General features: G+C 39.7%; 1 protein-coding gene across 1 annotated transcript; it reads right to left on the bottom strand.

Annotated features, from left to right (window-relative positions):
* Nucleotides 1-1767: 1767 nt before the first annotated feature.
* Nucleotides 1768-27241, bottom strand: LOC120556479. Its single transcript, XM_039796124.1, has 8 exons — nt 27213-27241; nt 26202-26277; nt 25502-25636; nt 25241-25368; nt 24849-25095; nt 2389-2489; nt 2042-2242; nt 1768-1794 (listed from the first exon to the last, which is right to left on the bottom strand). Exons 3-8 carry the CDS (start codon nt 25551-25553, stop codon nt 1768-1770), a joined length of 756 nt encoding a protein of 251 aa, XP_039652058.1. The 5' UTR covers nt 25554-25636; nt 26202-26277; nt 27213-27241.
* Between the last annotated feature and the right edge of the window lie 573 nt (nt 27242-27814).

The following is a 27814-nucleotide window of genomic DNA, read 5'->3' on the forward strand; positions in this document are numbered from 1 at the left end:
CAGCAGCAAACTTTTACAACAATTATGTGCATTCAAACTCGACACACAAAGCGAGCTTCGCCTGCTACGGAGACCAGCACCTAAGCCTGCGGTGTCGCTCGATGCCGCTAGCCGGGTAAGGGGACATCGAAAGCGGTGTGCGTGAAAGCAGAAAAGAGGGACGAGGGCAGGAGTTTGAGCTAGGTGGAAAGTTAACGCTATCCGGCCAGCTGTCCCATCCAGCCTGCTTGCAAGTGTCCACTCATTAGACAACAAACTGGACGACATCAAACTTCAATGAAACTCCCAACGAGAGTTCAGAGACGCCTGTGTTTTTGTGGAAACATGGCTGAACAACAGTGTACCGGACTCCGCTATCCAGCTACCAGGCCTGCTAGCCCTCCAAGCAGGCCAGGTAAGACTCGTGGAGGTGGGCTGTGTTAACACGGACTGGTGCAGAAATGGGGTGCTTGTATCCAACTAACTGCTGGTGGAGTTTGTGACTGTTAAATGCCGACCATTCTACATTACACGCAAATTCACGGCTGTGTTTATACTCAGTGTTAACATCCCACCAAGCGCTAATGCTACCAATGTGTTAGCTGAACTTTACGGAGCCTAATGTGTGTGCACTAAATGTAGCCTGTTTCGTATGTCGTTTTTATATAATGTCGTTTTTATATATTTTAAATGTGTAACACCACTTGAGCCACGGTGAAACGTTGTTTCGTGTATATGGTCGAAATGACAATAAAACACACTTGAGTTGGCCTGACTGCCCGTCTATGCTATCTGTCTGGCTGTAAGCGGTAGGCGTGGCTTGGGAGGGGATTCGTTGGGAAGCGAAGCAAGTGCATTCAAAATACATTTTCTGGATTTTTGCGGTCTAGAAGGCACCAACTTCTAAAAAACTTTCACATTTCTACTACATAAATGACCCAATTTAATACATATTCATCTTTCCAGCGGTGAAATATCCATTTAAGTAAGAGCTCAAGCTGTGGACAGTGTGCGTTGGTCTATATGTTTGTGTACATCAGTTGAATTTATAGGAGCTTAAAAGTGTATGCACAAATGTGCAATCCTGGGCCTTGTCAGAAGTAACTGGCTGTGTCTTGGCAGCGCAGCTTTGTAGGTAGCATTAGTCTATGCGGCAGAGGCCATGGACACCTTTCACCTCTCCACAGCAAATGATTGATTCTCTATTCCCGCAGAGTGCAGATGGCCTCGGACCACATTTGGAATTTGGCCTTGTCAGATGGAAAGCATCACTCCAGGCTTGCAATGTGAAATGAGTAAAGGGCCGTTGAAGCAACAAAGGATCTCTACATTAAATAAATGATAGGGATAGTATTAACCTTGAGGCTGCTCAGTAAAAAGATAAGCCCATAGTTACTTTTTTTTATCACCAACAAAGAAGTAGACTTACACAAACACTTACCTTAAACTGAGCCGTCTATCTGGTGTGGTAATTATATATTACAGCAGAATGCCTGCAAAGGCAGTGGACCCTTCACTCTGACCTCTCTCACGCAAAAAGTGAATTTTCATTGCAGGTTCATTTCTTATAAGTTTACTTATTTATAGTTGGAATTGATTGGCTACAGTAATTCCTGTATATAATTTATTAATCTTAATACATTTTTATCACCTGAGCTAAGTAGCAACACTTGATTTTTCTTTTTTAATTATCTGTTATCCTTGAACAATTTACTTATTTACTTGTATAGAGAAAAGTAACAAAGTGGTATCACTTCCCTTCTTTAAGTTACATACAGAACTTTTTTGTCAAACGATGACAGAAGTTGTTAATACCTGAGAATTAGAAAAATACATTCCTTAGATCAAGTTAGCTAAAAGGGATTAAATAAATCTCATTAAAAAATATTGAACCATCTTCATTGCACTAAATGTACGGAGCCCCGAAGGTGACATGGAGGAAAAAAAAACAAAAAACAAAGGAAAAAACAAACAAAAAAAACAACATGTACTGGGGGCAAACACTAACTCGAGATCTCGACTTGGTGACGGAGAAAAAAAAAAAAAAAAAAAAAACACGTACTGGGGGGCAAACACTAAACACTAAGTGGTGATCCTCCCGATCACCACTGTCTTTGGCCGGTCCCATCTGGATCAGCAGGCGCAGCAGCAAGGCAAAGCTGTGTTCCTTCCCGGGGGAAAAGACGCTGCCGCCGGCAGCTTTGCCTCGCTGCTGCGCCGGTCCCTGCTGATCGGGAGGATCTTCTACGTAGTCCAGGACGACCTGTACGTCGATTTCAGCGGAAAGTTACATTGCCTTTGCCGGTGGCAGGCGGACGGAGAGGAGCTATTGTGGTGCGGGGCAGCAGAGTCCGTTTGCGGCTACAGGATCTGGAGCTCACTGCCTGCTTCCTGGGAGCCAAAACCGACACCAAGAAGCTGGAGGCCCAGGACGTACTGCTGGGCCTGCTGGAGGGAAGGGAAGCCCGGCAGAACCAGTACCAGGATTGAGCGGAGAGGACTCTCACAGCCTGCTGAAGTTTAAATCACAGGTTTCTTAAAAGGAGTCTGGCGGGACGCGGACTGTGGATGACGAAACATGACCGGGGGACCACCGCAGCAGCTAGGCGAAGCTGTATTCCTGCCCGGGGGAGGAGATGCTGCTGCCGGCCGGAAATCTCCACCTCCCGCTGACATCTGGACTGGATCACTTTGAAAGTCGAGATCTCGAGTTTGAAAGTCGAGATCTTGAGTTTAGTGTTTGCCCCCCAGTACGTGTTTTTATTTATTTATTTTTCTTCGTTTTTTCTTGTTTTGTTTTCTGCAGCTCGTGCGCGGGGAGGGGGAAGGGGAGAACGCTATATATGCGTGTGCCTGAGCAGTGATTGACAGGCAGATAGACCACCCCTGTGGCCCTGATTGGAGAAAATCGACCGGGAGCGGTGGAATTTTGCCGATGGCACTACAGGCTGTAGGTGGTGCCAGAGGAGCTGTCTTTTTTTTTTTTTTACATAATTCATGTAGTTCCACTGGAACATAGGGTCAGTTTCAGCAAATATGACAGAAAGTTAGTTTTATAAGACTTACCTACTGCATCTTTAACGACCGTTATCTACCGGACCGAATAGCAACGCAGATTTTGGTGCCTGCGCTTCTCTCTGATGCTCCTAAACTGATGTTAGAGTCAACCGAAACATCGCTGCACGGGACGCTAGTTAACACTACGCTTGGCAGCAGGTAACGTTAGCCTACCGCTAGCTAGCAGTTGGAGTAAACACGGTTACAATGCTGACAACTAAACGGTGTAAAAGTTTGTCTCTATTTCACTGTGTAGGATTCCAACACGAGACGTACGACAGTCTGTAGCTGCAGCTGCCATTGTCTGAAAAAAAACACATATGTTGCGTTCACTTGAAATACGCCTCGCCAGTTTCATGCTGCATTAATTTTATTGTAAAATATCCTTTTCCCATGCAGTGGCTGTTTTTGTCATTTAGCAGAAATTTACTGGTGAAATAAATAAGAGGCTCAACATTTATTTAACTTTATATAATTTATTTATTTTTATAACTATTTTACTGAAATGGTTATCAGAAATAATTTGTTTTTAAAAAAGACTAAAATGTTTTGACTAAAACTAGACTAAAATGACGAGACTTTTAGTCGACTAAAACTTGACTACCAACAATTTTTGGCACAAGACTAAGACTAAGACTAAATTAAAAATAGGTGACAAAATTAACACTACCCCCAGTACATCGGGGGGTTTTTTTCTTCGTTTTTTTTTTCCTCCATGTCACCTCCGGGGCTCCTCCGTACTAAATTTGAATGAGCAGAAATTCTATCAAAAAATGTATGAACAGCTTGAGTTTCTCAGTTTTTTTTAATGACGCAATTGAATGCACTGTTAACAAGCTTACAAGTTACCTGAAAGCATCATAAAGTCCCGTAGGAGTGCACATGCTTTCCCTATGTTGTTTGAGTCCATAACTTACTCACGGGGAAGGCAAAATATTGCTACACCAGTGACTTTAGGGATTTTCTTTTGTTTCTCCGTCATCTCCGACTCTGGCAGTGGTCATGGGGTCTAGAAAAGTGCAGCTGCAGGGTACCGGTAAGCTAATGTTACCCTGTGTCTTTAGCTGCATGCTACCAGCCAGTAAGCTACCCTGTCTGCGGGGATTTCACCTTATTGAATACTGTGGTTAACATGGGCTAAGTCGTTCTGTCGGTCTGTGCTCTGTTGGCCTTCAGTTCATCTCTCCATATTTTATAAGCATTTAGGTAATCGTTTACATTTGAAATGTCACAGGAAAACTATATAAACATTTGCTACTCCCATCGCCGCATGTCACCCTATTTGTCAATGCGCCAATGACAGTAAATAGGGCAGACATCAGCTGATTCCGATGTCTAGCCGATGCATTCCTACTTTTAGCGCGTAATACAGAGCCAGCATATTTTCACATATAAATGGGTGAATTAGGGGTTTATTTCAACCAAACCAGAGTGGTGATTGTTGGAATAGTGGAAAGACGAACCAAGGCGGCATTTCATAGTTTTATTTTGTTTTTGTTGACTTTGAATAAAATGTTTTTTCCGATGATAAAATTACTATTTATTTCTGGTAGGATTGGCGCTAGCGATTTTGGGGCTATTTCATGTTTTAAAAAAAGGATCTTACTCTTTAACAAAAGGTCGACCCCTGTTGGGATCCTTTCCATAATGTTGTCAGACACTTGCCTTATACTGTACCAATTTTTAGTTACCCTTTAATGGTGGGAGGAAAACGGAGGACCCAGAGAAAACCCACTCGAACACAGAAAGAACATGCAAACTCCTCACAAGGAATCAAATCCAGTACTAGGCAGTGCCTACTTGCTGTGAGGCAGTGCCAACTACTGAGCCACCGTGCCACCAGTTGATATACTGTATAATAACTTGACTTCCTAACCACCTCCACATAAGGGTTTTCAACCAAATTCATTCGAATTTTGTAGGGCTGTCCTCGACTAAAGAAATTCTTAGTCGACTAACACTTAAACTGCAAAAGCACCACTTTAAATCTTGTGTTTACCATAAATGTGCTCATGTTTCTTAGAAATGAGTAATTAAGCATGAATAAGCATAAAAAATGACTAATGAACTAAAGAAATCTTAGTCGACTAAGACCAAAACGACCGATTAGTCGACTAATCGACTAAGAGGTGGCAGCCCTAGAATGGTGCTAGGGTTGTAATCACATCTGTATTTAGAGCTGCACATTTTTAACTGGGTAACCAATCACTTACCAGGACACCTCATTGGCATTTGAACCAATTTCGCCTGTTACTCCCGTTATATCCACAGTGCTCACTCCACATAAAATGCTACCTTAAATCATTTTCAGCAAACTTCACAGAGAACAATGAGGGCAAAACAGCATCACCAATATGTTTTAACCACACAGTTTATGGTTTTAACCAAATATTCTTTAGACTAGCTAAAAACACAACAACCGTCAACACATTAGCGCATCGTTCACTATCAAGCCTGTCTGTAACCATTAGGCTACGGACAACGTTTCAATAATATTTAAACTTGACTGGCATGCTGTTACAAACGTGAACTAACTTTTGGCATTAAAAAAATAAAGAATTTTCTGGTCTGGTGGGGGTTCCCGTTTGCAGCCCACCAGGCCTTTAGGGGAAACACTTAAAACCATGTTCTTGTTTTGAACTGCCCTTAGTAGTTTTTTGTTTTTTTTTTAAATATGTAATATTGTCCATGCATATTACAGAGTAATTCATTTTCAGCACATCATGTTCCCATAAAGCCAGAGGTCGCGATCCAAATGGGACTTAAATACAAAAATCCCTGTTCACCACACTTTTATGACATAGAACAAGCATGCATTCTTAATTAAACCACCACAGGCAGCCCAAGTAAAGAATGGCACTCATAGACTCAGTAATGACTCATGGACACAATGATGAGAGCAATTTTTAGGCAGCATAAGTGCTACTTGGCAAGTTAAACAGCATTAACAGAACCACAAAATCATACCAAATCAGATGCAGTGGAAAGCTCTGTCTAACTGTTTCTTAGCTCTCTTACAATTCTTTTTGCCCCCTCTTGCCATGATGAGCTCAAGCCAAACAACTGCAAGGACATGTGCAAATGACTGCAGCTAACAGGAGATAAGTCTTTGGCACCACCACTAACCCTGACAGATGCTACAGACAGACATACACACCATAGAACATTTTGTCTTGTAGAGGCAAAGCTGTAGGCACCACGGGCAAAGATTTGGTAGCTTTTCACTGGCTAACGAGATTCTGACATCTTGGCAGCACATTGATCAGGGTGAAACCAAGCAGTTTGAACTGTCACAGTTCAAATTGTGCCATGCTGAAATGGAAGGCAGACAGGCTGGCAGGCAGACATTTCCAAAAACCACAGACCTGGTGTTAATGGTACATTTAAGCCTACTATTGGGCTGTCACATTATCCAAAGGACAATTATTTCTTCTGAGTAGATGTCTGGATGAAAGCATAATGACCTAATGGATAGTTGAAAATAATAAAGAGCTCAGTTTGTTTAAATTAAGCAGTCACTATGCATTAAAATGAACACATTACATGCAAATCACACATTAAATGCATCATTTTATGCATGCTATTTTAGTCACCCTCCACCATCTATGCATATTATGTTACAGTATGTACATTCTCTTCCACGCATTACACTTGAGCCTTCTCATATTTCTCAGTCTCTCTCTCTATTTCTGTCACTCCGAATCAATTTATTTTGGCCTCACTTCCCTTATCAACATCATACCATTATGGTGTGACAAAATGCCTCAAATGCATGGTACCACACTTATTTGCATCTCATTTTATTTCCATTCAGTAAATTGTGATGATTCAACATTTTCTTTACATAATTGAATTTCAATGAGCGAAAAAGGTGGACTGACTTAGTTTGACTGTTTGGCCTGTGTGTGTGTGTGTGTGTGTGTGTGTGTGTGTGTGTGTGTGTGTGTGTGTGTGTGTGTGTGTGTGTGTGTGTGTGTGTGTGTGTGTGTGTGTGTGTTTGTGTGTGTGTGTGGGGGGCGGGGTGTTAAAAGTTAAAAACAAAAAAGATTTGAACGTGTACATTTTTCCATGTGCACGCCTGAACTAATCTGCTCATTAAGATAATAATCTACATACATTAGATATTTTATCTATTACTTATGATTTAAGGATCTGATATCTGATTTGTAATACAAAATGTCACAGTCTAATAATAATCACTTGCCTAAACCAAATTTTCAAGTGAACTATTGAATTCTTTTTCTTAATTTTTCAGCCACAGAGTCATGCATGTGCAGATCAACATAAATATTGTAGTAAGAAGATCAAGATGCCTTTGGATTTAGATTTTGAGGAAAGATCGTGAAATTCTGCTGTTCTGTGAATATTTTTAATTCAATTCAATTTTATTTATAGTATCAAATCATAACAAGAGTTAATTAGTCTCATACCTATTTGTCATACTGTGCTAAAGGATCACGAGACCAACATAGGGCCTGCCTTACTATTAATTGTGAGTATGAGGCAGTTACACTTTGCAGTTCTTTGGATTTGTGTTCTACAATACTAAGTAAGTTTATAGAAACCGTGGACAAAGAGTTGTATGGATTTGTTGTTTAGTTTTCATTGATGCCTACAGTCTCTTGGGTGGTGTATTAAAAAGTAGAATATGTTTACTTAGCTAAATGTCGTATAAACCTCAATCAAAGTGTAGCTTTGACCTGACAATCGCAACCCAGTTGTCCTTAATTTATATCTGTACTTATATGCACATACAGTAGTACAGTAATTTGCATCCTTGCTAATGTGACAGTTTTTTACACTTTTGTCAAAGGGGGATCTAGATTATACTAGGACTTTGACTCCGAACTTCGTTATTCGAATATAATTTGAATATTTCAAAAAATAATGATATTCAAACAAATATTAGGCAGCCCTTAATATTCAAACCTGTTATGGGCATTATGTTTTGTAAATGTGTTTGCTTTTAAACGTTTTCCATTCAGATTCCGAGGCTTTTTCACGCATTTCAAAATGTAACTACACGTCGTGGCGACGCACGTCGCTTGGCCGTGGCTTGCATTCTCCCCCGACTCATTTCCTGGTTCTCCTTCTCCATAAACGATGTGAAATCAAGGAGAGGGTTAACTTTCCTGCTCCAGATGTCTCACCGTGGTCAGAAAGAACAGGGGAGACGCTTTGTTCCTCTCACTATGACTCTAGAGTCGCTACTCACTCTGACGCTACTGGTAATCACCGTCACTCTCTCACTCTAACACACACACACACACACACACACACACACACACTATATATATAATATTATTAATAAATATTTGAATATTAAAATTAATAAAAAAACTTTGAATATGATTTATGGGCAAAAGTCAAATCCCCAGATTATACCGTTACAAACTTGACAGCTTGGCTTGTTTGATGGCTGTACTTTAGGTTATAGTGTAAATTCATGGATCACTGTCAGATTGTATCAGCCAGTCCTATAGGAAGCTTAGTGTGAACAGCACATATCCAAAAGTCATTTCCTTCACAATGTAACACCATGCTGCTAAAGTGACAGACAGACCACTCTCACTAAGAATCTCCTGCTAGTGCCTGGGGAATGAAAATGCACTAAACACAGTGAAACCCAATCTCGTTTTTCATAATCATTCCTGGGATTTTCTTCGGTCTCCAAATGCAGGAGTGACATTAAGGCCAATAGCAGCAGGGTGAGCCCATAGTTAGATTTCCACCCTATCAGACCATAGTCATTCTGGGAGTCCATTCAGCCTTTGCTATCAACTACCCCATACCCCACCCCCCACCACATACACACCCACACACACAATCCAGCCCACGTCTGAATGCTTAACTGGACAAATAACTGACAGAAGGAACATTTAAATTCACAAAAACTCACACACACACACACACACACACACACACACACACACACAGGAAGTCAAGCAATCTAGGCTAATCAAGGCTAATCTAGGGAGCCATCCTACAGGAAGGATGAAAAGTTAATCTAATATTAGTAACCTCTTCATTCTGTAATTTTTGAGCTGAATGTGTTTTCTCAATGGGTTTGCTGTCCATGCACTGAACGTCCACTGCAAAGCCACGCGAAGACATCCATGTCAGTATCAACATGTGCAATGCCTAACTGTATGCAGGAGGTGAAAACAGCTTCACAAATGTGTCCTCTCAAGGGGTCTCAAGAAAATGTAATTATGCTGATCCGGATCTCCATCCTCTAGGAGATTCAGCCTCTTCTTTTGTCTCTATCCTTCTGTGTGCTTGTTTATTCTCCTATCTGTGTGAATGATGTGCTTCAGTTTAGCTTATTGTGTATCTGTGCAACCTGTCCTCTTTCCAGATTTGCATGGTGGAGGGGAGGTTGTGTGGCTCAGAGCTAGCTGTCCTCCCCTCGCCCTGTTAGTTAGGCTATTCTGTACAAACGTCTATTGCATGTCTGCCCGTGCAGGGAGGAAGAACCCTCCTCAGTTGCCCTCCCTGAGGTTTTTTTGGGGAAGTTTTTCGTATCCGATGCAAGGATCGATAAGGACAGAGGGTGTTGTATGCTGTACAGATTGTAAAGCCTCTTGAGGCAAAATTGTGATTTGTGATATTGGGCTATTTAAATAAAATTGTCACTTGACAGCAGCATGTTGGAGGCTGTTCTATTTCTGCATACAGGCCATTGCTAGGGTTGGGTAACGTTCAAATTTTTTCCCTGTGCCGATAATGGTACCTGGAATTCGGTTCCGGTACACAACGGTACCTTTTTTTGGTACTTTCCCTCTGTAATGAGAAAAAATTTATTTCAGTTGTAAACATAATTTCTAACCTATTTATACTATTTACTTTAGAACATTTTGTTATTTATTTATAAGATTTTACACTCCCAAACCTGTCCCTACAACCTATCAAATAATTATTTCTTACACTTAACTGGAACTTTTATTCATGTATTTGTATCTTATTCCATTTTTATTTTCTATCCCTTGTTAAACTGCTCTTTAATGTTTTATCCAAAGCGTTTTGAATTGCCTTGTTGCTGAAATGTGCTATAGAAATAAAGATGCCATGCCTTACAATCTCAACCTGTCAGTCAGTCACCAGGGCATAGGAGAACACTGGTGTGCCTGTCAGAGGAAATGTAACTGCACCGCGACCACTTTTGGCTAGCCATTAATATTAGTGTAACGATTGTCTTGACTCACTGGGACTTAACAAGCTGCTAAGTCGACGTAGCTTCGCTCCGTCCCCACCACAGCTCTACGTGTGTGTCGGAGCTCCACTCTCTGTCAACATGCAGAGAGGAGAGATAAGCGTACGCACTTTCAGGTACCGAAATTTGGCACCGTTTGATTCAACGTGAATCAGTCCTTGGCAGTACCGACATAATTCTGTCGGTACCCAAAAAAAGTACAGTGTTCAGTACCCAACCACGGCACCTTATATTATTTTTTTTTTCTCCATTTGTGTAGCTTTTTGCCAATCCTTTTGTTTTGCTCCACCTTTTTTGTCTCCATTTTTGCTCCGTGTGAATCAAGCGCTCATTATAGTATATTGCTTGTGGCTTGTGATGACTTGAAAGGAGCAACAGGCAATTCCACTCTGTGTAGTTGTTTCTCTGGAAAGTAACTGGCAGCAATATGCTTTCTGTGCTGGCAGGGATAATCCCTGCTGCCTGCTACTAAAGTGAGGGCGTGATGTGTTTGCATGTTGGACATAGCACTGAGAAAGTGTGGGCTTGCATTTCTGTTACATTTACTGGAGCATTGATGGTCAATGTCAAAGACTCAGAAATAGTTGCTGAAGTGTGGCACAAGCACAAGCTACACCAAGTTTTTCTTAATCCTGTTATGATGTAATCTGCGATGGCTGCCAGGGAGTTTTCTTCCCTCTCCCACGGCAGCAATGCCTGGTTTTAAACTTCTAATGATGATCAGGGCTCCTGGCATTACTACCCTGAAAATTTTTTTTGCTCCTTCTGTATCGACCAACAAATTCTTTCCTGCTATAAATGTGAGGTTGTATAAAAGTGGCCAGGTTTGTCAATAGCTAGTCTGACTCTGCCCTCACAAGAACAAAAGCATTTGTCGTTTGTTTAATTCCTTGTGGTCAGTAGTTTTTTTGCCTGAACCTAACCGAATCTTAACTGATGAGAAAACAGTTATATGGATCTTTGGGTCATTTTGTAAAGTAATGACAAATCACACATTTGTTTAATTGGAGGAATTGTTGGTAAGTCTAAAGAGACTATGAACATCCATCTTCATAAGAATATGATTTTTTTTGGACTAATTAATGTCAATGATGGGCAGTGGATTTAGCAGGTAAAAGTAGAGAGAAGTAGAGATAGAGGGGGAGAGAGAGAGAGAGAGAGAGAGAGAGAGAGAGAGAGAGAGAATAAAATACTCCTGGGAGAAGGGGCATATCTTCCTCTCCAATACGCATCAACAGGCCACAACCTGAGGGACAGTGAATGACCGACACACACAAAGTCTGAAGTTCTTCTTTCACAAATAATGTAAATAATGATGACTGTCCAAAATGACATTGAAATGAATAGTTTTTGGTCAAAAAAATGCCAAATAAAATTCTGTGCAGGGTTCCCCTAATACAATCTGGCCAATTCCACCACTGGATACAATCATGCAGATAGGGTAAGGTAGTGCTTGTTAAATGCTAATGATTATAATGACTGATTACAGTTATGAACAATAATAATTAGCACATGATCAATATTATTATAGTAACCTCTCAATCAATATACAAAACAATTCCATAGGCCAAGACAGAATGGGATGGATGGATGTTGACTCGGATTATTAAATGTTCAGTATACTCACAATTCAACATTCACTCAAAATATCACTAACATAACTGTTCAAACAGTATAACGTTATGGCAATGAACTAGTTAGTTCCATCAAAAATATATTTATTTATAATTATTTACAATTAATTAATATGTCTTCAGGTCACCAACTGCATCAATGAAGATGTAAGAGATAATTAGAAAAAGGTAAAAGCATGCAGTAAGTCTAGTAAAGCATTAAACCTTTGAACTGAGCACAACCCAATTTTGCAATGAATGCATTTTAAAATAGGAAACAAGGGTTATATACCCAAAACAAAACAAATAACAGACAGTTTATCTAAGTACGCACTATAAGTGTATACGTGTTTGTTATGCTGTTCATTAAACCCTTTTTTCTGTTATTGAAGTCTTTCAACTCTGAGCTTCATTCCCAGTGGAAGAGAAAGAAGAGAAAGAAAGTGAATTGGTAAAATTACTTTTTTTAACTTAATGATTACAATTACTGGTAATCAACCAAGCTGTAATACAAAACAAATAAAGTGTAGACCGATCAAAAAGAACGAACTTTATCAAAACAATCTTTGAATCAAAACTATAATCCTACCAGGATTGCAGTGGCTGTAATACATGATGCCATTAATTGCAAATATGATGAATGCTGCTTTTTGGATGGGTGACTTCCAGGAAAATTGCTTTCTCGGATAGAACTACTAAATGACAACCGTGTCCTTGCCAATAAAAAACATAGATTCTAGTCTGTAACTGGCTCAATCGCCCCATTGCCTGTGGCATCCTGATAAAAATCACTTAAGTCATTGACTAAAACGTAAGCAGGTTAATGCTAGAGGTGACTTCTCCTGCTTAGCATAATTTGCTTATTACCCAGGCAAATAAACAAACCATTGATCACAGCGGTCCCTGACAGAAAGTAGATTAGAGGGAAGGAACCAGGATCAGGTACATGTGTATTATACCATCATGATCTAAATGGTCACACTGTGGTCTACTGTGACCCATCAATCCTAGACACACTTTATATGCCCACTAGCTCTTTTAGAGGCATGACTTTCAGTAATCTTCAGAAAACCTTACAGCACAAAGAACAACATGTAGCATTACAATATAATGCAAAACACTAAGAAATTCCTTCTACATTAATTGGGGATGCGAGTTTTTTTATCGATAGCCGACCCCATTAACCAAATCGTCAACTGTTAACCGACAAGCAAGCAACAGAGTGCCAGTTCGCCTGTACAGGAGGCTTTGACATAATTTCCGCACTCCGTGTCCGCGGACAGCTGCTTACTTGTACCAATCACGCAGGCACGATGTTCCGCGCATTGTCGTGAACACATGCAGCCACTTTTCTGGAAACGCTCGCACGACCGACAAGTCTACAGTTTGTGGTGTGAGTGTATGTCTGAGCCTGTCTCAACCGCATCCCCCTGCAAGGTTGTCAGCTGTATGTCTGCCTGGCATACTATGTGTGTAGGACGGCCAATTTACCCCCAGGCCCTCATCGATAGTGGCATGTGTCACGTAGCTCTCCGTTGTGTGCACCGTCCAACACGGACCCACAAGCAGAAAAAGAGCAGCTTAAAACGAAACGTGCAGTAGCAAGTTAACTAGCAGTTAAGAAATAGACTGTATAGCCTTTTTTTTTCTTTTATCATACAAAAATGTTTTATAACTTTTATTGTTTAACTGTTTAACTGCTAGTATTAAATCAATCAAAACTATTATTGTAGGTTAACATTTGAACCATTAATCATAACATCTCTAACATTTTCATTATTGCCCTGGGATCTCCACCATCACTCTTACTTAACGTAGACAGTCCCACTCCTCCCAAACATAGTGATGAGTATGGCAGTAAGGCTGCCTCACAGACACTGCAAAACATTTAATTTGGACAGGTGTCGAGGAGGCTTGCAATAAGGGGACAGGCAGAGGCGTGGGTCAGAGCAAGTCTGCTGTACTGCAGATGTCAGGCTTGTCTTTCATTGACGTGGAAAGCCTGTATGCCTCCTTTCAATTTTACTTGTCAGACTGCAGCCAGTGCTGCAGCAGCATGACATGACTCCAGTTTGGATTTTCATCACTGAAGTTGTACCTTAATTCTATTAGTTGAAAAGCCATTGGTATTGGTGTGAATGCTTATGTCTCCCACTGTTACCCTGCCAATGCCTGTATTTGTACTGAATTACCTGTATTTGTAGTAGTATTAAGGCGGATTTATAGTAGTACATAGGCTCTACGCAGAGCGTATGCCGTAGTCTATGTAAATGGCCTACGCCATTGTGAGGATTTATACTTGCGTGCGCTGGTGTGTGTGCGTCATTCTACTGTATCACTTTAAGAGACTAACGGAGCCGATATGTATTGTGTGTGTGCATGGGGAGTGTGTGGTAGAGAAAGTGAAAGAGTGTTGCCGATGCGCTCCGGAGTGAGTACAGACTCTGGCGGTGGAGGCAGAAAAACAAAATGTACCCCGTGCCTTCTGACAACAGTCGGAAAGCTGTAGCAAGAAAAGCTCATCCTCTCTTCGATGTCACATTGTTCACGGGGAAAAAGCACCCGGAATGAGTAGGAAGAAATGCAACGCTACCAAGCCATGGCCAAGCGGAGTTGTTGCGTACTGCGTCTCTGTGACGTGAACTTACATTTCTGGGGAGGTGCATGTCAGGCTATATTGTAGGGTCCGTATGTACGCATACCTACATACGTACGTAGCTATGGCGTGGATTCAACGCAGAATAATAGTAAAAAAATTTAAAAAAAATCAGGCTTTAGAGAAAACTCCAATTCAACAAACTTAATTATAATTGACCAGTCCCTGCCATTTTGGCCAATAACTGTCATAAGTCAGTTCAAATGAGATACTAATCAGGGATTTCATTTTTCATTTTTCATTTTTTAAACAGGAAAAGATTAAAAACAATCGGGCCTGACTCAGTATAAAACGGATTTTCAGCAGGTTCCTGCTCTGCAGAACATGAACACCACATACACAACACAAACTCCTAGACAAAACAGTAATAAACACACAGACCAGGAGAATGAGCAACAGGGCAAAGCAATAAAGCTGACTCAATGGTCACAGGTATACCTCTCCAGATAGCGAGCAAATGTTAATTTAAATAGTCTTATTGATGTTAAAGTTCTAATGTGCTGTGGAATGTCATTCCAGGCTTTAGTGAGCACATAGAAAAAAGATATCTGTCCATAACAGTTTCTAAAAGCCGGTAAAGGCAAAAGTCTATTTGTAGCAGATCTCGTAATGCGCTCGGACCTTGAACTGGGTTTTGGAACCAACGTAGACAGAGCAGCTGCAGTGTGACCATTTAAAATTTCATAATACAAATTTAATTTATAATTCTGAAATGTCAAGGTCATTACACAGAGATAGTGCAGTACAGTGGTGAGTCCATCCAGGAAGCCTGACATGGAGCTTATAGGCTTTGTTATAGAGTCTTATTACTGGTTCAAGAATTTCATTTGTTGTGAGTGACCAAACAGGTAAACAATACGACAAAGTGGACATAATGATGGCATGAAGATAAGTCTTTGAGACAGAGAGCAGCAAATATGGTCTAATTTTACTATAAACAAATAACTTTTGGTTTAACTTTCTGGTTAGGGTTTGGACATGGTCACAATAAGTGAGATGTGAGTCAAGAGAGACTCCAAGATACTTATAAGTGGATACAACTGAAAGTTTTTGATTAGAAAACGTGATGGGATTGGATGTGGATAAATGTCTCCTAGATGAGTAGAAGTACATGCATTCTGTTTTCTTGATATTAAGTGTTAGATGATTATCTTGCAGCCAGTTATGTAAATGCTGGAGATCTGTGTTAAGTTTGCGATTAATTATATCAATATTTGAGCCAGACAGAAAAATAACAGTGTCATCAGCATATAGCAGAGAGCTAGAAAAATTCAACACATGAGGAAGATCATTAATATACATAAGGAAAAGTAAAGGACCTAAAATACTGCCCTGTGGAACTCCCATAGAACACACTCGTGGCTGCGATGTTACTAACCGATTCTTATAGTCTGAGATCTATCAGTTAAATATGATATAAACATATCTATTGTAGAGGAGGACAAATGGTAGGTAAAAAGTTTATTTAACAAAATTTGATGATTAACTGTATCGAAAGCTTTTCGAAAATCTATGTATACAGCTCCGGTAATCTGGCCCTTATTTAAAGACGTATCTGCTCAGTAAAAAGCAGCAGAGCCGACATAGTTGACCGCATAGGTCGAAAGCCATGCTGGTGATCACTGAGCAGATTATTGTCTTCAAGGTAATTGACCAGTTGATTATATAATGCTTTTTCAAGTAACTTGGAGATAGTTGGGAGAATTGCAATTGGTCAGTAGTTGGAAACATTGGTTGGATCATCAGACTTAAAAATCGGGGTGATCTGGGCCATTTTCCACATTGCAGGAAATACTGTTTGCCTAATACACAGATTAACTAAATGATGAAAAAGTGGTATAAGAGTACTGGCATGGGTTTTAAGAAAGATCATATTTAGATTATTTACATCACAGGCATGGGAAGCGTTCAAAGAACACAAAATATTAGTTATATCATTTTGTGCAATTTCAGAAAAAGAGAATTGCTGAGATGCCGCTGATACTGATGTGAGAAATAAAGGAGCAGTAAAACTAGAAGATAATTCTTGTACAGATGCAATAAAATACTCCTTAAAAGAATTTGCGATTTTATCATGATCAGTAAGAAGAGTACCATTTATGGATAATTGTAAACTATTATTATTTTTAATTTTGTTTTCACCAGTTATAGATTTAATTGTCTGCCATAATGTTCTTGGATTTGAAGCTGTTCGATTAATTTGATTTTCAAAATAAATTTGTTTTGCTTTGTACAATTCAAAATTACACTTGTTTCTGAGCTGTACAAAATTAAGCTTAGCCTCAGATGTTTTTAATAATCTGTAGGTTTTCAGATAGTAGGCCTTCTTTTTTAAGAGCTGCAAAATGTCTGGAGTTAGCCAAGGTACTGTATTTTGCCCAATATGTATTTTACAATTAGTGGTAAATATTTTACGTATTGTCTTACAGAACATGATCAAGATTTTGCACAGACATCTCATCACTCCAATCAGTATCAGCAAATTCGGCATTAAACTGAGACATGTTCACATGTCTAGTGTACTGCCTAGTCCTGCCCTGCTGTGCCGTGACTGGCTAGCACTCGTTGCCTCAACGCGTCCTTGTGATAGAATGCTATAGGTGCAACACTAGCTACTAGAGTCCGCTAACGTCAACAAGCAAACACTTGCACCCATCTTGCACTGCTGTCAGCCCTCCTGACGGCAAAGTAGTCTCTTTGCGTCAACGCTAGCTAGCTAACTGAAAAGTTGGCTACTCCAGTGCCGCGGTCAAACGCTGATACAATCATTTTAAAAAGAATGCATACAATATCCCAGTAAACATGACTGGGAATTATTCAGGTTACTACAATGTGAACGGTGTTTGGTGTTTTAAGCCCCCAATGTCGTCTTCCAGGCAGCTCTGCCTGGAAGACGGGGGGTGAAAAATGTGGGAAAAATGTTATGTTGGACACTGCAACAAGTAAATTTGAATACATTAATAAATAGGCATATTGAATGTGCAAATATGTAAACAAGAGAAATAAAACATTTCTGGCTTATAAACTCCTCAGAGGGATCGAAAATACGATTTTAAAAATGCAGAGAATGCAATGTTTTGATGTGCGTCATTCACTGCATTTTGGACAACACAGCACTTACACTAATTTGGTCTTTAACCATAAGCTCTGTCAAATGTTGAGTAACACCTAGTGGCCAGAGGTGACAAATCCAGACATCTGTTCTTACTTTAATAATACTCTAGGTAATTTATCATATCATTAACAGCCAACCACACATAGAATGTCGCAAAAAAATTATAGTTGCTGTAGTCATGACATCCTACTTATAACAGCAATAGAGATATTGTTGACGTGTAGTTACACTGTTATTTCTTGGCATTACAACAGAGATGGCAGATAAGGTAAAGCTAAGTGACAGCATAAAGAGCTTGGATGGTTTTCCTTTTCAGACACTAACAAACTGCATATCATTCTCACTTATTATTATTATGAAGCATTTGCTACACACATAACACTAGGTGTGTGATGAAGCGGGGGCCCCCTGTTTGCCTGAGGCATCCTAACATCTGATAGTTTGAAGCCAGAGCAGTTTTCTTTCAGGCTCTGTCTTGGGATATGAAGTGTGAAAACCTGAGCTCTGGTATTCTTCGTGTTGAAGGTGTGTCCTGGGACACAAAAACTTTTAGGCATTATGCTGATCTTGTAAAGTGTTAGAAAAACTGGTATATAAAAAGCATGTCCCCAATGAATTGTGTTCATATTTTAAACGACCAATTTGAACAGCTATTCCTTCTTACACAAGCTGTAGCTTGTTTTACTTAACAAACGAGCAATATGTGCTATGCGTGTTTCATACACATCGCTGATTTTATTGTGTGCAATTGAATTAATTAAATCATTATCTCGCAGTATTATTATGCAAAAAGTGTAATTTAGGCAATGCATAGTTTAATTTGGTCTTAACCCTGATGCATGTCTTGTTGACATCCAATGACTTCCTATCACCCAAACTTTGACCACACATCAACACAAGATGTCCCTGGAATTGCAAAGCAGTGTGTCAAATCACAGCATTATCTGTCAACTACATATCAGTCTTATCCCAGCTGCAGTTGCTGCCTCATCTTTGAAGTCACTGTGCAATAGTGAAACAAATGAAGTACTGATGAATAAAAAAAAAGAAGAAAAAAAACAACCTTTGGAGTCCTCCAAAGGGGACTTTTACATTTTCCCCTCTGTGCCATGGCAGAAAGCAATTCTAAATGAAGTGCATGACTATAAAGACTTCTGGCTGTCTATCTGAAAACACCCACATGTGAAGTGAAATAGTTTGACACCATTATACTGCAAACAGGCATCACAAATTACTGTATAATCACTCCATATGGAATAGAAAGTGCTTCAATTTCATTATATTCTATTTTTGTGTCCAAAAATTTTAATACAGCATCTCTGTTCTCTGCAAAGACGAACTAAATTACCTGATTAATGCAACGTTATCACAACGTCTCCCGGCCATTTTTCACCGCAGAAAGCTGCTCCCTGCATGGCTAAAGCTAATATAGTTAGCCTAAAGAAACAAGGCGAACCACCACTCTCTCGCCTGTACTACTGTAACTGACTGGGAAACCAAAGTTTTCCCAAACTTGTGATCTTAAAGAGGCCGGCGGGTCCTAACTCTATCGGTGACTAGGGATGCACCGAATATTCGGCCACCGAAAATTTTCGGCCGAAAATGGCCCAAAAGGGCATTTTCGGTTTTCGGCCGAAATACTTTTATCACCGAAACAATACGGCCGAAAATGTTGTGATGACGTAAACAGAAAACGCGACCTGCACGTGTGTCAGTATCCGATCCACCTGCAAAGCGTCTCCTAAGCAAAGAGGTTGAGACGGACCACGGAGTGAAAACAATGAAAAGTACGCTCTTAGAGTCTGTCAGCACACGTTTCAGTGAGATCTGTTCGGATCCTCTGCACTTCATCGCGACTGTACTTGATCCACGTTATAAAGACCATTACTTGGATGCGGAAATAAAGCAGGGCGCACGAGAAATGATCCAGGCCGCGATGGATGCGGAGAACCCGCGTGGAGACGGAGACGGAGCAGCGCCCAGCGCAGGAGATCAGAGCGCAGAAGAAGACTTGTCTCTCTGCACCAGATGAGGGGCATGCACCCTCGTTGTCTGATATGTTCAGTGAAATCCTGTAAGAAAGTGCCTCAATTAATAATATTAATAATAATAATAATAATAATAATAATAATAATAATAATAATAATAATAATAGGTAAGCTATTCTGTTCTTAGGCTACTGTATACTGTATGTGACTATCAGATTGTAACCATATTTCTGCTAGATATTTTTTAAATTAAACTTTAATATTAATTTATACAATTGCAATGCCTTGATTTTAGTAAAGTTAGTACACAGTCATAGCCATAAATGCAATGGTACTAATAATTGGCTTAATTTCTTTCGGTGTTTCGGTTTCGGTTTTCGGTCTTGGTTTCCTCTTTTTTCGGTTTTCGGTTTCGGCCAAGAATTTTCATTTCGGTGCATCACTATCGGTGACACACTAAAACTGCATACATAGGCGGAGAGCTCCAGAGCTAAGGTGGGCCTACAGATTAGGTGTCCCTAAAGAACCCGCGTATCTAACAGTAGTTCCGCATTACATTAATTAATTTGCATGCAAGTTTTATTTATTTTTATACCGTGTATTCTCCGTGTAAATTCATGCACTGAACCGTGACGCCCGTACCATTTCAATACGAATACATGTACCGTTCTACCCCTATTTATAACTGATCTGCAATATCTAGGACTGATCTGCTGTCTAAAATAGATAGGATGAAACAGAAATGTCACAGGACTTGGACAATCACCAAGCCACTGTAGTTGTGGGCCACACTCCAACATCTTAGATGAAGGACATGTGCCTGCAGATGTTGTTCTTCACCTATCTTTGCTTTGGGCAAGGGCATAGCTAAGGCAATGGAGTGACATCGCCATTTGTGGCGATGTCACATTCTTTTTACATTTTAGTATTTTTCTTAAGTGAAAAAAAATATGTTACCTGTATGAAGATCCTGTTGAAGGAATTATTGTTTTGCATCAATATTTCTCTAACATTAGGTACTATGCACTGTATGTTAAAGGAACACGCCGACTTATTGGGAATTTAGCTTATTCTGTCTATCCTGTCTGAGAATATAGTTCCCGGTTTGTTTACGGATAGAAGATGGCTGTGTCTCATGTTACGTTGTTTTTTGTACACGCTGTGACTCTACAAATCACAACATGTAAACAGGAACATGTTGGCGTTATCAGAGTGGCTACAGGTATAAACAAGTTAAATTTAAGACTTTTTAAGACCACTTCTAAATGAAATTTAAGAATTGAATGCGGTGCGTTTGTAATTATGTTCAACGAGACACTGAACCAGACAACCAAAAGCAAACAACTGGACTTGCATGTGCATTATTGGTTAAATGACCATGTCCAGTCAAGATTATATGGAGCAGTTCATGGGCCATGCAACTGCCCAGGATCTACTTCAGCATTTCAAAGTAAGTGTGCCATAAATATATTTATTAACTAACCTGTATGTTGTGTATCATATAGTTAAGCTTTACTGATTTGTCAAGTGAATAACAACTATGGATAGGGCACTACATGTTAATTAGACAAATTAAAATGAATGAATTAAAAACAGCCAAATTGAGTTTTAGAATGGTGTTAGAGTCTGCTGTTTACCTGCCAATATGTATAAATAGTATACAGTGCTGCTCATAAAAATAGCCCCACATCATCACATACCCTTCACCATACCTAGAGATTGGCATGGTTTTATTTCAGTTAGCCTCATAGCTGGTTTGATTGATTGAGAGATGATTTTATTGAAAGTGCCCCATCTCTAGGTATGGTGAAGGGTATGTCAGGATGTGGGGCTATTTTAATTCTAAAGGCCAAGGGAACTTTATCAGGTTGCATTGTATCTGTAGCCCCCTGTATTTTAAGGAAGGGCATTTATTTATTTACGATGCATTATTTATTCACAAAGAAAATTGGTGTCCTTAAAGTTTGGACTTTTCCTATTTTTTTTAATTAAGGAATTAAGATCAATTTCCAAAAGATGATTTTTGTATTCCTCTTTTTAGTCAACTTATCATGGGTTCATAAACTTATGAGCACCACTTGTCATTTAACCAATAAAGCACATGCAAGTCCAGTTCTTGGCTTTTAGTTGTCTGGTTAAGTGTCTTGTCGAACATAATTACAAACGCACCGCATTTTTGGACTAAGGTGAAGAGTTATTTTTTGATATATGGCGACAGTCCAAATTTAGCATAACGTATCTGGTCTTGTCCTTTCCACAGGTAAATGACTGTACAAGCCCCGAATCTGGAAACAATGCTTTGAACACTTCTTCAATCCCGTCATTATACCTGTAGGAATTGTGGCTTGTCACAGTCCTCAGCACCCAAATCACCTCTGCTCGGAGTGTTGGCATAGAGCCACAAATTGCTCGGCGGTCAGCTGGCATTGTTGGCTGTGGATTTCCCATCATAACATCCAGCGTAGTAGCGTTGACATCGTTGCTAGCGGTAGAAATGGTGTAGCAGAAACTAGCAATTACGGGCTGCTGGCGAGCCTTTACGTAGTACGTAGTTTACCAAGTTTGAAATTCTTCCGACACATAACGCAGTTCGCTTCATAAACATTCCCAGGCACCGACCTTAACCAATAATACTCGTTCTTTTTTAAAGCAATTTGTAATTGAACTTCCATTTCCCCATGTTTCTAGGTGGCTATCAACCATTGCTGTATTACCTGTATGCGGCGAAATTGCAAATCCCACTGACTATGGCCACGCCAAGACCTGCCCACCAAGCAGCTCGATTGGTAGGGGTTAGGCATTTGACCTCGGTTAAGGTTAGGATAGCCGATTGGTCAGGGGATAGGTCATGTACAAATGGGGTTACCTTGCGTAAAAAATATTTGACCTGGCTGGCAGAACAGACTGCCTGCATTTTCGCGGTTGCATGACACAAACATATTTAAGACCTATCCAATCTGAATTTAATACAATTTAATACTTTTTAAGGCCTTATTTTTAGGAAAAGTGATTTAAGACTTTTTAAGGACCTGCGGCCACCCTGGTTATTTTGTCACTTTGTCACAATTCGGAGCAGTAGGCTAGTTGGAACCAGTTACCTGCAGGATCTGTGCTGGGCTAAGCTAATGCTGGAGCCGTCAGACAGCGTTACAGCACGCACGGAGATGAGAAGGGTATGTATCGACTTGTCTTACTCTGGGGGTTACGGTGAATAAGCTAAATTCCCAATAAGTCGGCGAGTTTCTTTAAGATGGAGTTTAGTAGTTGTCCAGACACTTAAACGCTCATGTGTCATATCAAATATAGATGTCTGACAAACAGCACACCATAAATCTAACCTGCTGAATGACCTTCTATGTCTATCGACAAATATTACTAACAAAAAAATGAAAATGTTTCAAATATTTGTTAGAGGATAGACAATAGAAGGAGAAAAATGCTGACTGGCTAGTTGAGATGAATGTGACATCTAGGTAGCTGACTGAAATCACAGCGTCCATTATCAGCCCTTTAAATTTTTTCATTCATGCAAACAAACCACTGCTTAACAATGTCAAAGTAGTTTGGAACTGTTGTATGCTATTTTAATGTAATGGATGATTACTTATAAAAGGGTAAAAGCTTAAAGACAGCCCTTTTAGTCACACTGGCCAATCAGGCAGCCAGTCTCAGACAACTAATACTACATGGCTGTAAATGTTTTTGCCTTTTCTTAGCATCTCAGAATGTATTCCACAACTGTTTGACGAGATCTGTGTCTGGGCTCCAGACAAATCAATTTATAGAAGTGATGCTTAATGTCTGTGAATGTTTTGGCCTTTCTCAGCATCAATAATTTTCTTCCACATATATATTCCACATATTATTTGGCACAATGACAAGGAACACCATCCACAATAGCAAGTGAGGCTTTCGGAGCTGGCGAAACAGAAGTAACCTAGATGGCAATATTCTCATCCAGCTCTGTCTCCCTCTCACACATACATAATCCCTCCCTTTCTCTACATATTCACATGCAAGTACATTGAAATTTTGCAACAGACAGTTAGCAATAACAGATGTTTCTCTGATAGTTTGTCATTTTTAATGTGGAAACTTCTAAGGAGGACTAGGGTTTGGAAAATTCATAACTATTTTTACAGAACTGTATGACTAAGCTATCTATCCAACCTGCCAGCTGTCTGAAGCCTCACGACAATCCTGTCTATCTGATCAAGTCTTTGATCTAAAACTTTTCTCTGTGGCAGCCCATCATGATATTGATATTCTTATATATTAGGGGTGTGCAAAAAGAATCGATTCGAATCGAGATTCAAGCTCTACCGATTCAAAATCGATTCATACACACTAAAAAATACTGGGCTGAAAACAACCCAAATTGGGTTATTCCCAACCCAGTACCTGGTTCAATATAGGACAGAACACATGCTGGGTTGTTTTGACTTTTTGAACTGGGTTGAAATTTTAACCCAGTATAAGGGGTTGCTTCGCCTAACCAAAATATGGGTAATTCTGACACCAATGTTGGGTTAATGCAACTCATTACTGGGTCAGATCCACCAACCCAAATATTGGGTTAAATTGACCCCCTTGTTGGGTTGATATTTGACCCATTCATTTAGTTATTCTTTCATCTATAAAATCCCTATATTTTTAATAATAATAATAATAGACAATGCATACACTTCATTAATGTCACTGATTTTATTGAACAATATTAATTTACTCATTTAAAGAGAAAAACTGGAATAACAATAACAAGCCCAATTCCCTTATCACATGAGCGTTTCCAAAGAAGAAACGCATGGGGCCTACATTACCCCTACCTCATTTCAAAATGTGTATCAAATAACTGGACTAATACCAAGCAACAATTATTAACAATAATTCATTCCCTCCTTACATTCCTCCTAAATATTAGAAATAGAGAGAAAAAAGAGAAAAAAAAAAAAAAATTCCCTTATGCATGAGCATTTCCAAAAACAAACGCTGGGGCCACATTACTACCCCCATTTCAAAATGTGTATCAAATAACTGGACTAATACCAAGCAACAATTATTAACAATAATTCATTCCCTCCTTACATTCCTCCTAAATATTAGAAATAGAGAGAGAGAGAAAAAAAAAAAAAAAAAAAAAAAAAAAAAAAAAAAAAGAGAATTCCCTTATGCATGAGCATTTCCAAAAAACAAACGCATGGGGCCACATTACTACCCCCCCAATCACCCCTTCCCCCATTCCATAGACAGCCCTTTCTTGAGGAACAGCCAAGCAGAGAAACACTGCTTTGGGAAATTGATATCAAACACAAGTAAACATTTGAAACAAACATGTACAGCTTGGACAACGCTGTCGTGCTCCAGGGCCGGCCCACTGAGAACGGTGAATGGCTGTGAGCAGCAGTCCTCTCCTCCCAACACCAGGGTGTAGGGGTATGGTCTGGTCTGCTGCCTGAAGGTATCCACCATCCGACCTGCGAATAATAATAATATTCCTTAAAAAAGTACTTGAATGAAAAAGACTCTGACCAGCTGACAGCTAATGTTTTCTAACAGATTTTACATTAAAAGACCTGCATCACTAGATCCAAGGGGCTGTGTGAGTCTAGGACTACTCACAGGCTTAAGATCGATGAAGGCCTTCATGGCGTCAGACACTGTAGTCCTCACGGTCTTTCGGCCCATCCTGAAGACTGCAGGTGGAATCAGACCTGGCAGAACCATCAGGGCAATGTAGTCTTTGGAGCCTGTAAAGAAAGAAAATAGTTTGACATAAGTATTACCATAGTTTATTTATCTATTATCATAGAGTAGCTTATGGCTCGAAAAATGCACAAATCCATACAAATCTTAGGGTTATGTTGATGTTATAATTTCTACCTTGAGACAAAGACTCGGTCTGCACCTGGAGCTCCCCCCCGCTGGGCCGCATGAACAAGCTTCTCGCTGAACCTCCTCCAGGTCAAACATTTAGTCTGATGCCTCTTTATGAAGGACCTCGAAGTCCTGCGCAATCTGAGAGGGGGAGATTTAGAATAATTAATTAAATCATATATCATCAAAACAAAAATAATAAGATAAGTGAGAGAAAGGAAAATAGATAAAGTGTGTGTGTGAGAGATTGAGAGCACATTTTGTAATAAGAAAATTACATTTAAAGTATTGCTGTGCACAATGGTAGACAGAGGTGTAGTGGTAAAATAAGAGGTAGCTAAACTATAAATTATGTGGCCATGGTAAGGTTAATAAAACCTCATGCCAATTGTTTGCCTTCTATAGTTGTGGAATTTCTGTCACTATCGAAATGGTATTTCAGGGACCTACAATGGTGACCACAGGTGATGGGTAATCAAAATGTGATTCTGTTTAGGGAGGCATGGTCTTCAGTGGCACATATAGAGTGTTGGATTCTTTTACATAATGCTCTTACATGTCAAGATGTTGTACTTCTAAACAAAATGGAGTATTGTGTAGCATACAACTTCATTGGGGATGCATGAGCATAGGGTAATTTTTTTAATGTTGACATATTCTATAATATTAATAATAGGCATATAGTACAACAATATAACATATTTACCTGCAAAAGTGTCAATCAGCTCCAGAAGTTGCCGTTCTGTTAACTTTAGTTTAACAAAGTCCTCCATATTCAATCGCTATAGGGGAGAAGAACAATATCTGTTAATGTTCAATCAATGTATGGAAGTGTATTTTGCAGTCAGTCTGTCTGTCTGTCTAGTGAAAATATAACGAAGTTGCTGTAATCTAGTGCCATGTAGCTAGCTAGCTAGTGGTCTTTTCATAATCACTTAAAACACAATGTGGTATCTCTACAATCAAAGTATGTTAACTGCACTAAACACAAATTACTTTGTCAACAGAATGCGTGCAATGCACCTTCAATGCTTCGCTATTAGCTGTACTAGCTACTAGCTAGCTTACAGGATGAGTCAGCAATTAGCGCTAGCTAGCGCTAGCTAGCGGTTAGCATTAGCGATCTTTTTAAAACGTTATAATACTTCATATTATAGTGAATTTGTCTCGTGATTTGCCCCAGACACACACACAAATGTTTATAAAGCACTGTTTATGTGTCACTCCCTCAGAGAATTAGAAATAGTCTCCATTTAAATCTTAGGTATCATGCTACAATATTAACCTACTAGCTAGCATTAGCGCTATCATACTTGAACTTGCGCTAGCCTTATAGCATGCATGAATCGTAGTTAGCTAGAAATCACTGTTGCTAACTGGATTATCAGAGCTAAAACGCTCCTCCTATCCGGCAATGAATCAAGATCAAGTAAGTAACCAGTAACCGGAGCTAAAGTCTGCTGTTTGACTGCAATGAAGCAATGTTGTAGTAAGCATAGGCTCATTGCTAGCTTGCTAGCTGCTTGCTGAATTAGCATCAGTGGTAGCCGTTAGAGGGGCAGGAACGGTTGCTTTCGGCAAAGTAAAGTTCTACAGGCTGCCCCGTTATGGAAATAATGATTATGATTATTATTATATATATTATAACTAACAACTAGCAAGCTCGTGTTTCTGTCGAAAACAGAGGTAGTTTTCTAAAAAATGAGAAATGACAAACCTTCAGCTTTTCCATGAGTGGTCTCCCGCCTCGTCGGAGGAAAAGAAAAAGACCGTTGGAGGAGGATCTCAAACTTGAATATAACCCAACCACTGGGTTAAAATGACCATTGGTTGGGTTATTCAGATCAAGGCACAGTCCAAAACCATTAACCCAACTACTGGGTTACTGAAAGTAACCCAATATGGGTTGAATATACATAATACAGGGTTAAACAGCCTCAACCCAGTGGTTGGGTTAATAAAATAACCCAGTATTTTTAAGAGTGTAGAATTCCAAAAATCTATTCATTTTTTTTTCTTTTCGTTTTGACACTATTGTCCTGAAATGACATTACCTCGCCATTCCCATAGATGGCGCTGCGTCAAATTCACACTGACGCCTGGGCACTCTTGTTATAATCAAAAGAAGAACGAGTGCAGCGGAAGTAGTTTAGTCGGCGCAAACAATGGCAAACCTCACAGAAAGAATTATTCAACCTGCTCCATCCTCATTGAAGGCGAGAGTTTGGGCACATTTGGGCTTTTATAACCTCGAGGGGAAGACGGAACTTGATAGGAATCATGCTATATACGGGGTTTGCAAAGCGAAACTGCACAGCG

This window comes from Perca fluviatilis, chromosome 3, assembly GCF_010015445.1.
Source record: "Perca fluviatilis chromosome 3, GENO_Pfluv_1.0, whole genome shotgun sequence".
NCBI lineage: Eukaryota > Metazoa > Chordata > Actinopteri > Perciformes > Percidae > Perca > Perca fluviatilis.